This window comes from Haplochromis burtoni, unplaced genomic scaffold, assembly GCF_018398535.1.
Source record: "Haplochromis burtoni strain Fernald_Lab_line unplaced genomic scaffold, NCSU_Asbu1 Contig_383, whole genome shotgun sequence".
Classification (NCBI taxonomy): Eukaryota; Metazoa; Chordata; class Actinopteri; order Cichliformes; family Cichlidae; genus Haplochromis; species Haplochromis burtoni.
The window spans coordinates 278,194-293,768 of NW_024582744.1; the positions used below are offsets into that span (position 1 = coordinate 278,194).

The following is a 15,575-nucleotide window of genomic DNA, read 5'->3' on the forward strand; positions in this document are numbered from 1 at the left end:
GAGAGAGAGAGAGAGAGGTATGAAAGCTGACAATTCAAATGAAAACATGAGGAAATTAAACTTAAAGTATGAAATATGAGAAAGTCCCTTTGTTTTGTAAATGTTCCCATCACTTCAGAGGATGTTAATTTCCTGGATCATCCCAAACCTGAAACCTTAAAGTCTTCAAACTAAGGTTCACTGATTTATGTTATGGGAATTCTGTTTTGACCTCATAAAGGTCCTTGCAGTGTTACTGTGTAAACATGAGTCCCCACAGCATAAGGCATACAAACACACACGAGCACACACACACATGCTTTTTGTCCCATCCATGGCTTCTCTGTAGCTTTCATAATCCATGAGCAACTCGGATTGATTCCACTACTTTTAAAAAGGTCAAAGGGCAAAAAGTCACAAGTTGGGGTCAACAGACAATTTTTAAGCACATGAATGTGTGTGTGTAGTGCCGAAGGGCTGGGGTGGTGGTTCAGTGACCAACAAAGAAATTCCAGATGCTGAGGAATTTATCTTTACTGGGAATATGTTGTGTTTCAGCAAGGAGAGGTCATGAGAACAGCAGAAAGCACACACACACTCAAACACACACCACAAACAGCATCCCCACTTCCTTTTGGACCAATCCCTGAAAGCACAGACACTTTAAATCCATCAGTTCATTAACACTGTTGGGTTTTTAACCACAAACAGGATAATAAGATCAGGACTTGTGTTTCCCGCTGACTGTTATGCGCAGCGCAGTGTCTCTTGTCACCAAATAGCTGGGACTTGCCCAGAAATGCCTTCTCGTTGGGAAGGAAAAATCCTCTGGAGCAACATAAAACCCAAATAACACCTTAACCTTGTTGTTTAAAAGCAGCAGAGATGAAAAACTTTCCACACTTAGAGCCACTTAAGCATGAAGTCACACCTAGAGTTTGGATTGTGTGGACTGAGCTATAGTGGAAAAGTTTACTCTGTCAAAATCACAGGCAAAGTACAGAGTCAATGAGGTAGACTGAGTCATATTTCTTGTATTTTATATGGATATAAGTCATATGATATTTATGGCTTCACATATCTATATTAAATATCCATATAGATGATAATAAAGACAACCGTGATGACGATAATGGTGTTGGGAGTGATGGTGGTGCTGATAGTAATGCTTTAATTTATGAAAACGTTGAACTATAGAGACGTTTACAGTTGCAGATATTAAAAAGTATCAAATTAAGTTTAATACATGTGATTTTAAGACAAATCTGAACTGGCAATTCATAAGGAACCCATCTCTAATTCCATTTTTTTGTGTTGTTCAAACTCTGGACGGGACGTTAAAATTCATACTTTTCAAAAGTACATAAACTTACATATGATGCAGAATTCTTTAGTCTCTCGGGTTTTATTTTTGGTATCCATATGTATTGTTGGGCCCTTTATAAATTTACCCCCTCGTGGAAAAGAGATTTATAAATCTTTATTTACTGATGATGGACAACCTCTGCTGTGCACCTGTCCTATGAAATAAGTGTGTTTTCTGAAATATCATGCTTTAAGATCATTTTCAGTTAATGCTAAAATGAAAATCGTTAGCTTCATAGCATAAGTGCCTAAGTCATTTTTTGGTCAAATTGAAAATATCAATTAAAAATATGCATGTGATATTTAGAAAATTAGTTTTGTCTTGTTTTCCGAAAACACAAAAAAATGACTTAGGCACTTATGCTATGAAGCTAACGAAATGAACTAATTTACGCCATTTTTTTTAAAGTTAATAAAATGGAAAATACCCAGATTTCTTGTATATTTTAAATTTAAAAGGACAATTACAGTTTAAAGTTCAAGTAAATTAACTAAATAACAGATATTGCTTGAATACAAAACATGCTTGTGTGTGTGTTTTATTATTGACAGCATTGATCTTCCATAAATATCAGGAGTTTATTTTGTTACAAAAGGACTTCCTTCCTGTCATCAAATGCCAGCATTTGTCTCAGCTTATAGCCTTGAACGCCTGCCTCGTTGGGTCATTTCCTGTTTTAGTTCAGAACACCATGTCTCAGAGAGAAAGGAGACTCATATTTCATATATTTGGTTTCAGGAAACACTGAACTATGTCATCATTCTCAACTGGATTGACCCCAGGATAGGAAAAAGAAACAAAACGATGTCTTTTGAGTAACATTTTATTCCCCAGTAAGTAAAAAACAAAACAAAACAATGAATATGTAACACAGTTGAGAGATGAAATAAGAGATGTTGAGTCATGTAAAACAAACCGGATAAATCTGATACGTCTTCGCTGTTTTTGGTATATTTAATTCACTTTGTTCACGATGTATTCATTGGCTTTTAACCGGAAAGAAATAAGACATAAACGTGTCAGAAAGTTCTGCTGCCTTTCATGACAAACATGCAAAGTTTCTGATACAACACAAGCTGTTTGTTTGGCCGTATCTGTCATTTCAGCTTTGGGCAGCGTCTTTGCTGTACTCAAGTCTGGAAAGAGGTCGTGTTGACCACAAGTCCCTTCCAGAAGAGCTCGCCTGCCAGAAAGGCTTTGTTTTCTGATCAGGACGACTCGTGCTCTCGAGAAGCTTTGATCACCACACACACCATGTCTTTTCATGCCAGTAATGGCTCCATATCTCGAAACATAAAACTCTTCTTGTGATGTTTTTTTTCCCTTTGGCGTTTTAGCTCTTATTTCCGCCACATGCCCGGCTGCAGGTTGTCATTTTTCAGCCCGTACTGCACTCAGATGGTCGTGGCTGATTTGACTTTGGAGGAGAGGACCTGCCTGAACCTCCTCTTCAGCTCCTGCATGTTGGGAGATTTGGGTCTGGCCAGGTGGAGTCCTCCTCTTCTCTTCTCCCCATTCCCTCCTCCCAGTGCCCGGATCACCTGCGGGACAGAAGACAGACAGACTTGCCAAAATGTAATCACATATGAGAACAAGTCAGTTTTGCTGCAATTTAAAACTGATGCCTGCTAAACTAATTCAAGTCAGTACTGGAAGAAAATTAAGTTTGAATGAATGTTTGAAATCAAATCTGGTTTATATTCCACTGGATTCAAACAAAGGCTTAGACTATGTTCAAATATGACAGAAGTTCAAACAGGTGTCCTGTTTTAAGATGACATTTAAGGGTTTATAATAATAAAATTGTTGTAAATATGTTTGCAGTTAACAGGAAACAAAAAAAAAGGAATAAAGTTAAGTCTAAAAGTCTTTATTACTAAAGCTTATCAGGGAAACACAAAGATATTAGGCACTACAGAAAAGGTTTAGACTCTGCCGGCACACTTTCAGGAAAAGTGACACTTTTGTGGAGAACTGATTGGTCAGAAGGTTATATTTGCAGTTACCACGACGACATATTCCATCAAAAGGTGGGGTAAGCCTGAAGTTACCTGGCTGAATTAATGACGTTCCTCCACAGTAAGTGTAGAGGAACAGCACGTTGACCATATAAGCTTGATACAATGTTAGTATTGTGTTTACTGCTTATTTTCACTCCCTTCAAAGGACTATTGCTGCTCAAAACACTGAAATATTTTCATGCATTCCTCATGTGACAATTAGCAGCACCCATACAGATCTCATATCCTGCAATCTGACAACCACTCTCCCAGACTCCATCAAAATTAAGTGAGTGTAACTTATATCACCACTACCACTTCCTGCCTTGTCATGTGAAATCTCTCAAGCGTTGTCTGTATTAGGAAAAAAAAAACCTTATCCAAAAAATACACCATTAAAACCAAACTTTAAACTTAATGAAAGCTGGAACTGAAAACCAAAACAATGACCTGAAAGACTCAAAAAGCTACAGAGAACCGCAGATTTACACAATGATTCAACAAGCCAGCGTTTGGGAACCTACTCTCTGCAGCGCCACGAAAGGAAGCAGAAAGTCTAAACATACCCAAAATGAAACAAACCACTTGGGCAAAAATTACTCCACTAGAAAAAACAAATATACAAACCAGTCTATTATGGGCTTTTTGTGATCCTTTCTGGACCAACACATGGCTTTTCTGTGTTTTCTGTATTTATGGGCATCAAGGGGAAATGAAATCCATTTTCACAGAAAGCAGAAAGTCCCACATAGTTGGTTGGACTCAGAATACACCGATAGCTAAGTCAAATTCTAGCATTTTGGACTAACAAATATCAGCAAAAACAAAGTCCCACCTCCTGACAGAGATGTAGGAAGGCAGCATGGACTCCTTCGTGGTTTTCTCTGGCTGAGACCTCAAAGTAAACTCCTCCTGTGAGCAGAAGTAACATTCAGATTAGGGCCACTCTTATCTTTAGCACAGAAATGTAATTCATTAGATATCATGCAGTATATAGTTAAGATATATCACATACTGTATATACAGGTCTGAGAAGTTAAATCAATAAAGGGGTCAAGATTTTTTATTCATGGTCATATTTTTATGACCATGAAATTATTTACATAAAACAAGGTAAAGAAGAGATTGGCTAAAAATAACTATAAAAAAAAAAACTCTGAACTTAAACACTGAGTTCGTTTCTTAGTTTGTTAGTTTTTATTTACATTTATTCGACAGCATTTTGAGCCATTAGTTGTTATATTTCAGCTGTAGCTGCTACTTGTTTTTATAGTTTAATTAGTCCACTTTCTGTTGCCTCGTCCTGTTCATTCTTGTTTCTGTGCTCCCTTGCTTCACGATAGGTATTCACATCATGTTTTACTTTGTTAGTTATTTGTCTCCCGTGTCTTGTGCTTGACTTACAGTACCCTACTCTCCTGTCTCAATGTCACTGATCGTCTTCACCTGTGTTTTGCTCCACCAGTTCCTTCCACTTGTCTGATTTCCTCATGTGTATAAACAGTACAGTCCTTCCCCTAAGTTGTCAGTTTACCCTCGCTGTGCGTTTCTATGCAGCCTTAGTGTGCCTTTATTTGCATTTAGGACTCTTATGCCACATTACATGAAACAATAATTTTACTCATTAGTCTCCTTCTTTTGTATTCTCATGTGTATAAATAGTCCACTCCTCCCCCTCAGTTTTTGTATTTTTGTCATCTCTGCTCTTTCTGTTTCTTCATGAACCTGGGGTGCACTTCTTTGCATTTTGGAGTCTTATCAGCCTGAATAAATGGCTTGTATTTTGCTTATCCACTCTCTAAATTTCATGGGTTATTTGAAAAAGAATATTTTATTTATGCTACCGTTGTCTACTTCACAATTCAATCGCAGTAGTGATATGAAATTATGTTTTTTAATGATCTTAGTTGCACTTTCTAAACTCCACAGAGACATAAACATATATGCTATTAACCTTTTTTTTAAAATTTGAAACTACATGAAGATTTTCAGAGGATAGATGGTGATGTTACTCAATGTTACTCAATTGATGGTGATGTTACTCAATTCTCAACACCAGCTACCACTGTTGAGAATTGATAAGATTTAGTGATTCCAATTCAATTATCGATACTGCTGGGCTGTGGTTGGCATTCATTCAGCTTTAAAATAACTCTGGATTTTTGGTTAGCTTAGCATTAGCAGGCTATCTGTGCAGATACTTGCAAAGAGCCAAAGTTGTGCTGCTCCAGTCTGCATGCCAAAATATCATTGGGCAAGATATTAACCCCAGGCTGCTCTCTGATGCACTTGCGCATAGAAAAAGCATTTGTATGAATGGGTGAATAAAGCATGTTGTAAAAAGTGTTCTGGTAGAGTAAAAGGAACCAGTCCATTTACCATTTAGTGGTAGGACATATTATGTGTTAAACATTTAGCCTTGTGATATATTTTATTGCTAGTAGAGGACATTTTTAACACATTAATGCCCACAAACTGGAGCAGTCGGGCTTCCTTTTTGAAGAAATATCTCTTTTGATTAGTGGGCAAAGGTTTGGTGGTACAGAAGTAGAAGAAACTCCCACCTAATGAAGCTGCTAACGTCTCGCCTTCATCTGCAGGCACTTGTCGGGCTCGGAGCAGGTCACTTTTGTTGCCAACCTGCAGCAGATTACAGATGACACAACAGATTAGATTATAGGATTGGGGTTAGTAGGTGTCTGGTATTGTCTGGTCTGTCTTGCACTAAAGATTGAATGAACAGAAACAGAGACATTTTAAATAAAATAACTGAAAGAATATCACTAGGTTGTTGTTTTTTCCAGGTTGTTTCTAATGATCGCATAACTAACCAGTATAACCGGTATGTTTCCAGAGGGGTGTATACGTCTGACATGCTGGTACAGTGGCTGGATGGTTCTGTAGCTGTTGTGGTCTGTGATGGAGAAAACCAGCACATATCCATCTGCCCAGTAGATTGACCTGCAGGCCCAGTTATCATAGTGGAGGTTAGCATAGTGCACTGTGTTTAATTCAAATTCATATTCGTGTGTTTCCAGTCTTACCTGTTGATCTGCTCCTGACAGTACAGACCCTCAGCATCGTCCTGTAAAACACACAGTAACATTCTGTAGTTCTGCTAACAGGTACTAGAAAGGGGATCATATTCAAATCTAGAACTTAATTTGAAATTCTCCTTCACACGAAGTTCTGAATAATCAGGAACCATCGTATCTTGAAGAACTTGCAGTACCATGCAATCCTAGAGTAATAGAGAACTTCGCGCTCTCAGATTGCAGGCTTACTTCTCGTTGCTAGAGTTTCTATAAGTAGAATGGGAGGCAGTGGCTTTGTCTTTCAGTCTCCCCTACTGTGCATTTAGTTTTGCTGCTATAGATCCAGATTTCCCATCATAGACTGCTCCTTCAAGCCCCTTTTTTCCATTTGTCATTATTGCATGGCCTAAGTTTTGTATGTTTATGTTATCTCTCTTTTCTAATTTTATTCTTCTATACAGATACAGCCTCAAATATATGCACTCACCCCCATTAATACTTGGTTAAAGGTCTCTAGCAAGTTGTATGTCAGCCAGACACTTTTTGTCATCATCAACAAATTCGTGGCATAACTCTTTGTGGATTTCTGACCAATCTTCTTGGTAGAATTCGTAGAGTTCAGTTAAATTGGTTGGTTTGATGTCACAGACGCGGCTTTTAAGCACAATCCACAAAAATTGGTTTAGGTTGAGCTGTTGCAAGGCTGTTCCAGAAGTTTAATGCTAGCCTGCTTCATCCATCAAAACAAATTTTGATGTCTGTTTGGAATCATTGTTCTGCTCAGAGAATGAATTATATCCAAGTTTCAACCATCTAGTTGTTGATTTGTAATGAAGTTGAAGAACTTGGCGGTAGTCCTCCTCCGTTGTTATTTAATTTACTTTGTACAATGTCTCAGTACCATTGGTATTTGGGCAGCTGCAAATTTGTCCATGGCGATATAAAACTGACTTGACTAAGGAGAGTGATGTTTGTGTTCCAGCAGTTCATGCCAGCCTTCATGGTCCCTCGTTTTTTTTCTGAACATCTGAACTAGTTTCCTGTCATTTGAGGATGATTGTTTGGACCTTTTTCCAGACCCTGGCAAAGTGTTGACACATCCAAATAACTTGTACTTATGTACAGTTGTTTGAATTGATGATCCTGGAATCTACAGTTGTTTAGAAATGGCTCCAAGAGACCTTCCCAACCTGTGAAAATCTATAATTCTTCTTCTCAGATCTTGCTTGAACTCTCTCGTTGTTCTGACTGTTGCTCAGTCCAATGAGTGCTGTCAAACAAATCCTTTTTATGCTGACAAAGGGAAACAACTAGTTGTAGTCAATCATCACTAACAACAAGTTAAAAGGCCTTTGTCTTGTGAAGTTAGTCACATGAATGTTTGTATATATTTGAGAATGTGTGGTTCAGAGAAAGTCTACAATAAATTCAGATTTGTACACCTAGTTCTTGTTGTTTAAAGTCAATAAAAGACCAAAGTTACAGTGACATTCTTGCGTATGCTCATGATGACTGGATTTCTGAACACAACTGTGCGTGCTGCAGAATTGCATGCAACACGTCAGACCAAAAACAAAAAAATCATGCCCAACACAAACGAATATAACCATTTCACACCTGTGATGTTATGATTGTTTAAAACCCATCCACGGTGATTTTCCTGTTCAAAGTGGCCAAGCACATAGTAATTGTACTAGAACTATTTCCATGACTAATGCCTCCTTGTGGACATGTGCCAGCTGTTTCTGACTTTGAACTCAATCCATCAGACCACCCAATTTATTATCTTATCTGAACTCTACCTACAAATTTACCAAGCAAAGTGTGTTTCCATTATTTGCTTTTTAAACACCACATTTTAGAAAACACCCAATAAAAGGTTACGAAAAAGCCCTTAACTGCTTGACCTCGACACACACATTCAACACTCATGCTTCTCTCACACGTCAGTTATTTCTGTCTAATCTCTGAGAGGTGGTCCAGCCTGCCAGGAGAGACCTCCTTGCCCTGTTATCTCCCCCCGTGTAGGAAATGAGCAGCTCTGAAGCTTGGTTTTGTAAACAGGCCGTTGAGCAGGATAAGCTGTGTGGCACGTTGCACTCATTAAACTCATCATGTGTGAGGAGATTGTATTTGAAGTACTTCCTCATACTTCAATACTTTCCTAAAATGGCTTTGAGATGACTTTTTTTTTTTTTTTTTTTAAATGGGAATATTTGGGGACTTTGGGGAGTACGACTTTTACTAAATTAGGCAATGATGCAAGAAAGAGATATCCCTTTGGAACTTTTTAACCCCACAAATTAAAGCTAGCACAGTATCAGATTTTCACATCCAAATTATCAGTCAAGGAAGTTCACAACAGCATATTATTGTTATATCTACAGGATATTTAAAAAAAAAACGAAGGAAAAGAACAAATGTCAGTCCTGTTATTGGCAAATGAATCTAGAACTATGTGCACAGAGGCAGGTAACTCTAATCGTAATGGTACAAAAGCTTAGAAATAAAACAACACACTTTTAGGATATATTGTATGTGCATCATCATCATCAGCTTTTTTCTGATTTGTTCCCCTTTATAAATAAAACATTTGAAGAGAAGGTAGGCGAGGCTTTTGTACCTGAGATAGCCAAACAGTGGCCTCGGTAGCACGTGGAAGAACGATACACAGCCACAACAGCCTCCCACCTCATAATCATGAGAAGTGACAATAATTACGAACTAATCAATAACAGGTCTCAGTTAAAGCCAGTGCCTTAATTTCCTGATGGTGGCTTACTTATCTCCTACATTTCTGACCCCATCAAGCTAACTCTAACTGATCTATGATCATTTATATTCTCAGTGCTTCCTTGTGGTGTGGTTAAAGGACATTTTGACACAAGATCTGAACAAAGATGTTTGCAGCAGTTTCCCAAAATATTCTTTTTTCTTTCAATTTTAACATCTAGAAATAGTTTGAATAACTTTCTAAATCAAGTCTGAAACCTGTCATATCAGCCGTCTGTATGTTTCAGTTATATTTTGGTACTTTCATGCAGTTAGCATAATGCAAGCTAATCTCCAGGATGACGACATGGCTACAGCCCCCTGTTTACCTGGAGAGCGACACAAGGTGTATCCTGGATCTGAAGCGACACTTCCTCACCCTCCAGCGTGACCTTTCGGGAGTAGAGTGCCCCTGCAGACACAGAGATTGAGGCGGAGTGATGAACGGATCAACTTTTTTTTCTATAACAGTGGACTTTTACAGAGGGAACTCAGTCAGTGAGTACAGTCAGATGTGCAGAAACTCACCTGTGTTTGCTTCATAATCACCAATGAACCTCTTGGTCAGAAACCTAACAATCAAAGCTAAAAAGAAACAAAAAGAAAAATTAGAGATGCAAAAGAAGAATAAAAAGTAACAAGAAGAATGAGCACAGAGTTTGTCCAGAATCCAAACCTCTGTTACAGAAAAATCAAATGCCCTGCAGTAACCTTCTGATCTATTTAACACTTTCCCCGAGCACTGCTACATAAGTTTGATTTTCAAGACTTTAGTATCTAAACAAAAGAGTCCAAAAGTCTGAAGGGAGAAATGATTCACCAATACTCAGAATTTGAATCATCTTCTATTGGTAAATGATTGCCTCATCCACCTCTGGGTGTTTGGATTCTGAACACTGTTTTTCTAACTTTCAGTCTTTTGGGAGTGGGAGTTTGGCTTAATATATCTATTTGGATACCACCCCATTCACTCCATCAAAGGAGAGGTTTATCTTTCTGTAGGCTACCAACAGATGACACCATGAATAATACATATAAAAAGGTCACTGGAATGATTCAGTGACTGGATTTAAAACAATAAAGGACTCACAAGAGATATAAGCAACATAATAATGGTCCACATGCCTCAAGAGATAACTTGTAGCTTCATATTAACAACTATTGTTCTTATTTCAGATAAAGGCATGAAATTAAAGGACCAATACTAATCAAAAGGTTCAAACTGAAAGCTTTATTAGTTTGTGTGTGCATTGATGCTTTGCTCAGAGAAACTGAAAAAAGAAAAAAAAAGTGCAGAGGTCCATCTCAGAGTCCAACATTTATGCCAACTGAGGCATGTAAAGTATTGACAGTACAATTAGAAAAAGACTGAACGAGTACGGACGGTTTGGAAGGGTTAAAGGGAGAAAGTGTCTTCTCTCTAAAAAGAACGTGGCAGCACGGCTTTGGCTTGCAAAGTTTCTTCTGAAAACCAAAAACAAAGTCCTTTGGACAGGCGAGATCAAAGTTTAGGTGTTTGACCATAATGCACAGAACCACGTCTGGAGAAAGCCAAACACAGCATATCAGCACAAACATCCCATTACAGCTGTCAAGTGCGATGATTTGCGCTTGTTTTGCAGCCACAGGACCACTGAGTAAATCATGACTCCTCTGTATACCAAAGGGTCAAATGTGAGGACATCTGGCCCACAGCTAAAGCTTGGGCAAAATTAGGTCACGCAACAGCAAATCTACAACAGAATGGCTGAAAAAGAAAAGAAAGCAAAGTCCAGACCTCAACCTGGCAGAAATGCTATGATGAGACCTTAAGAGAGCTGTGCATGAACGAATCCTTGCAGAGAAGAGTCAGTCACAATTCTTCCAGTTGGAGAAATAAAGTCAACAAACAATAACTTTGTGTTATTGCTGCTAAATGCTACAAGCTATTAAATCATGCAGTCTACTTTTTTTTCCACAGGCATGCAGAAACTCCTATGAAACTCTGTTTTTCACACGACTGCATTTGTATTAATGCATGTGTGAGTTTGTTCTTCTACACCCAGTGCTGCCCTAACCATGTAAAAACTTCTTCGACTTCGAGCATCCATGTGCTGTCCGATAAAAGGTTAAATGAATAGGCTGCAGTATAAACTTTAACTACATTTTGATATTTTAAAAAACATTGAAAGTATTTCTTATCAGCTAACAGCTTCAACATGTCATTTAATCATTGACCAGTGAGACAAGACACCTCTAAAATACTGGACATGTAGTAGCACAGCATGAGCCATTGGAGCACCCACAAATCCTGGTTCCTATATTTCCCATAATGCAACTAGGTTGCATCTTACATTACGCCTTTTGTGTCAGGTAAAATGTTTTTGTCTTTTAACACCACAACTGTGGTTCATGACACCGATGCATCATAAAAGTGCAAGTCATAAACTCAAGTTAAGGCTCCCTTGGTGATATCACAGCGGCATCATTAGGGTGCATCATGTGGGCCACAACTACTTTGAATGTTTACTACTAACTGATGAACTGATCATTTCTGTGGGAATCTTTTAGCTCTTCCTTCGCTTTCTGCAGCCTTCTCGCTCTCATGTTCCAATCTGAGCTTTATTATAACTGTAGCTCAGTCTCTTACCTCCAGTGAGATAAATGAGCCTCTTGTACTAAAGCTTACTCTCTGCTGCTCCCCTGGCTGATCTGTTTAGTCTGTTACTGAGAGCCAGTGCTGCGCTTTCTGACTGCAGGGCATCAAATGTATTCTGAGAAGCCGCCGTATGCTTAAAGATTCCTGAAATCTAAAATAAAACAATCGAACAGAAGCTGCCATTTATAGTCTTTCCTTTCCTCATGTTGGATACTTTTATTCTGAAGGGTCCCACTCAGGTAGTTACATTATAGCAATACAGTATCTATATTTACTTTGAAGACTATACTCAGTGCCAATATTAAGCTGTTTTGATAGGTACTTTGAGTGGATAAGATATCCAAATTACTCCCCATTTTTGACTTTTCAAAATAAGAGTTTGAACGCAGAACCAAGCACTACTTCCTAAAATATATTTTACATTTTTTTTAAACTAATCTTAAAATAAATAGATAAACATGGCTTCATTAACTGATGCAAATGAATAAATACATTGATAGTGGTATATATATTTTCTATGTTTATTTTGATTACGCCCTCTGTTAATGCCATCAACATGCCAGGCAATGCAAATGAATATTAGAGTGTGTGCCTAAATCTGGCACACATCCGGCTGGTAGCGCAATATTGCCTACCATACTATATGGGTGCTTATGTTAATTAGTACCTCATGCACTTTTAACATAAAAATAAAAATACATTTGCCTAGCATGCACTAAAATCTTTGCTGCTCATCAGTTGTTTTTGTCCAAAATGCTTGAGTAAAGTTATCAGTGCATGGCTTTTAATTGTCAATAAATACTTTTTGATTCGTATAGTTTCTGTGAAATTATTTAGATACTTCAACTACAACTTGATATACTCATTAAGAGCCGTTAAAGTGGACGAAAACGAGTTAAATTGATCATGTAAACAATGGGATTTGTCGCCCCCTGGCGATCATTACCGGTATGCATTTTCGGCAGGCATTTGCAAATATTTCTACCTTAATTAATCAGAATATTTAAATTAGAACGAACCATGCAGGATTGTTCATAGTCGTCATGTTAAAATCCAAGCCACAGTTTTCCCAGAGTAGTTCCCCACAACGCGTCAAATCAGCTTTAGTTCCCGTGCAAAACTTCCCGCATTCATTTGAATCCTAATTTCACGAAACGACCTGACTAAAAAACAGCCCCCCCCCCCCCCGGCCCCCCCCCCCCCCCCCCCCCCCCCCCCCCCCCCCCCCCCCCCCCCCTCCATTCCTCCCCGTACCGGTTTTCCCGACGTTGCTCGCTCCCAGCACCACAATCTTCACCGTCTTGTTGGGCACGCAGTCCAGCAGGGGGTACTCCGGTATGGGGACCAGCAGAAAGTTGCCAGACCCGCTGCTGTTCATGGTTCCCGGTGCAGGGTCGCCAGTCAGCCGCATTTAGCTCCCCTCTGCCCTCAGCTCAGCCCTGCTCTCACTAGAAAAATAAAAAACAAATCCCTGGACCCAGAGAGGGGAAAAATTACTCCAGCGCGCACATAATATCTCTGTAGAGAGGACACCGGACCTCCTGAGGTAGCCTGTGGATTATTCACGCTTCTAGCAGCTTTAAACGTGTTGTGAAATTACCATAGAAAAACTATTTTATCCGGGGAAAAAAAATCCAAATTATCTTCCAAGTATCCCAGTTCCAGTTCAAAGTTTTCCTCCACTGAGTGAAAAGCTTCGTGGATCCTTTTCACTCACTTCACAAACAGGCATCCCTGCCCTCTTTTGACGCCTGAAACAAATAAAAAAGAGAAAAGGATTCCGATCCGCAGCGATTCCAGATGCCTCTGACTGAGAGCAGAAAGAGGCAGAGAGGGAGGGATGTAGACTTTGAACCGTCCCCTATAAAATTCCCGTGAGACCGGTCTAAATCGAGCTCCACTTCCCGGTCTGGAATCAGACATCCTGAAGCTTCTGGGAGCTGATAAAACACGTGATTAGTAAGTAACGAAGCTGCAAAACAAACACGCAGAGCAAGACGAAGCCCTGTGAGCCAAATACTAATATTAATAATAAATATGTCTCCTTAGCTCATTCACACGTTCTGTGCTTTCATTGTGTTGGAAGACCATTTCTGTATTAATCACGTGACCTTTCCAAGGAGATTTTATTTTTTAACATTTTTGATTTGCACAGATAGACAGATTCAGTTGTAGTACAAAGTTTTGATCGGCATTTTCTCCATTTTAAAAATGTTATGTATTCATTTATTCATGAGAATTTTTAAGCCTTCTACTGTTCACCTGTTTGTTCTTCCATCTTCCCAGAGACTTTATTTTTGCCATTGTTTGCCATATATTTTATCTTCATAGTTGAGTCCAAAATCAAAACCCACTTGCCACCAAGGTGTTACTAATAAACAAATAACTGAGTGAAATGTTTTCTAGGAACCCAAACAAAAAAATGTAAAATGTAAAAGTTTTGTAAAAGACACTTTATCAGGTTTAAAACTCATGTAAATACAGCAAAAAGTCAAGAGTTTATCTTAAAATTATTGTAATTTCGGTTCACACCCCTGTCGTAGATTTAAAAAAAAACAACACACACATTTTAATACATTTTTGATTGTTAAAGATAGTCGCCATCACACTGAACACTCATTCAGTTTCACACAAGACTTTCAGAAGCTTTTAAAAATGTAAAAATGTACTTTGCCCAACTTTACAATGGTTACATGTGTTTATTTTGTTTGTAATTTCAATATTTCTTTTTAAATCTTTGCGTAAATATACAATTGACATGATAATTTAAGCTATTAAAAATGCAATAGCTAAGAAAAAAGCTTTTACGATTGTCTGTTTAAAATAGATGTAATACTTTTATTTATAGATTAAGACATAACTGTGACAAATAACTACTCAGAACCACAGAAATGTTTTAATAATATTTTTGATTTTGAAAAGGGTTGAAAATAAGTGCTCGTATTAGATGCTAGCAGTGGAATGTAATGAAAGGCATTTTATTTCATTTTAAACAAAAAACAACCCACACGCTTTTTATTCCTCCAGCGGTTCTGACACAGGAAGCACCGCCCGCCAAATACAGCCTCATGCACAGAATCCAACTAACTTCAGTCCGCCTGAGTTGTGAGTAGGCGACCCTCCCTCTCAGCTTCCCCGAGTGGACGGCAGCGAAGTCAGACGGCGACACTAGAACCGGAAAACCACGGGTGTTTAACCTTCAAAATAAAATAAGAGTGTCAGTAGATTAACTCCTGACAGGATTTTAGTTTTCTTGAGTTGTGAGAAATAATTAGTGTATAGACAATAATTAGTGTAATTAGACAAGTTAACTAACTTATATTGATAAGTTAGTTAACTTGTCTAATTATGTGATTGCATCAAGTTTTGCAAATTTGTTATTCACACATCACTGTTTCAACAGTCGGGACCAAAAGTTTAACAAAGAAACACAAACTAACTGGAAACAATAAAACAGCTCCACAACATGATTTTGTCTGCAAGCCTCTCCTTCGTCACTCTCCAAGCCCTCATCCAGATCACTCATTATAGTTCAGTATAGATTTTACAAGTCCACCCTTAAATCACTCTTTATCAAGCTCTTGGTGTAACTATAGTCTGTTTTACGACTTTGATTTTTGGTCTCATTTAAGTCTTCTCTTTCATATTCTAGTTTTTTTTTTAAAATTATTATTCATTTAATAATCAGGATACCTGTGTGAGACAATGTGGGTCAGATGTTATATATTACCAAAACAAACACAAAGTATCCAGAAAATATGAAAAAGTCAAATGTGGCGTATTAG

General features: G+C 38.2%; 1 protein-coding gene and 1 long non-coding RNA gene across 2 annotated transcripts; both read right to left on the minus strand.

Moving 5' to 3' along the window:
* Positions 1-2,154: 2,154 nt before the first annotated feature.
* Positions 2,155-13,711, minus strand: rasl11a (RAS-like, family 11, member A). Its single transcript, XM_042212644.1, has 9 exons — positions 13,391-13,711; positions 13,045-13,261; positions 9,681-9,737; positions 9,482-9,564; positions 6,390-6,430; positions 6,177-6,306; positions 5,910-5,985; positions 4,181-4,257; positions 2,155-2,886 (listed from the first exon to the last, which is right to left on the minus strand). Exons 2-9 carry the CDS (start codon positions 13,199-13,201, stop codon positions 2,740-2,742), a joined length of 768 nt encoding a protein of 255 aa, XP_042068578.1. The 5' UTR covers positions 13,202-13,261; positions 13,391-13,711; the 3' UTR covers positions 2,155-2,739.
* LOC121811931 lies at positions 10,429-12,392 on the minus strand. The gene is made up of 2 exons (XR_006052758.1): positions 11,414-12,392; positions 10,429-11,328 (listed from the first exon to the last, which is right to left on the minus strand). It is a non-coding gene; the product is annotated as an uncharacterized LOC121811931 (long non-coding RNA).
* Positions 13,712-15,575: the final 1,864 nt, after the last annotated feature.

Coding starts and splice junctions, on each gene's coding strand:
- rasl11a (XM_042212644.1), bottom strand. CDS start 13,201: ATGCGGCTGACTGGCGACCCTGCACCGGGAACCATGAACAGCAGCGGG. Junction 9,565..9,680: donor TGATTATGAAGCAAACACAG/GTGAGTTTCTGC, acceptor CTGTGTCTGCAG/GGGCACTCTACTCCCGAAAG. Junction 2,887..4,180: donor TCCTACATCTCTGTCAGGAG/GTGGGACTTTGT, acceptor TCTGTCCCGCAG/GTGATCCGGGCACTGGGAGG.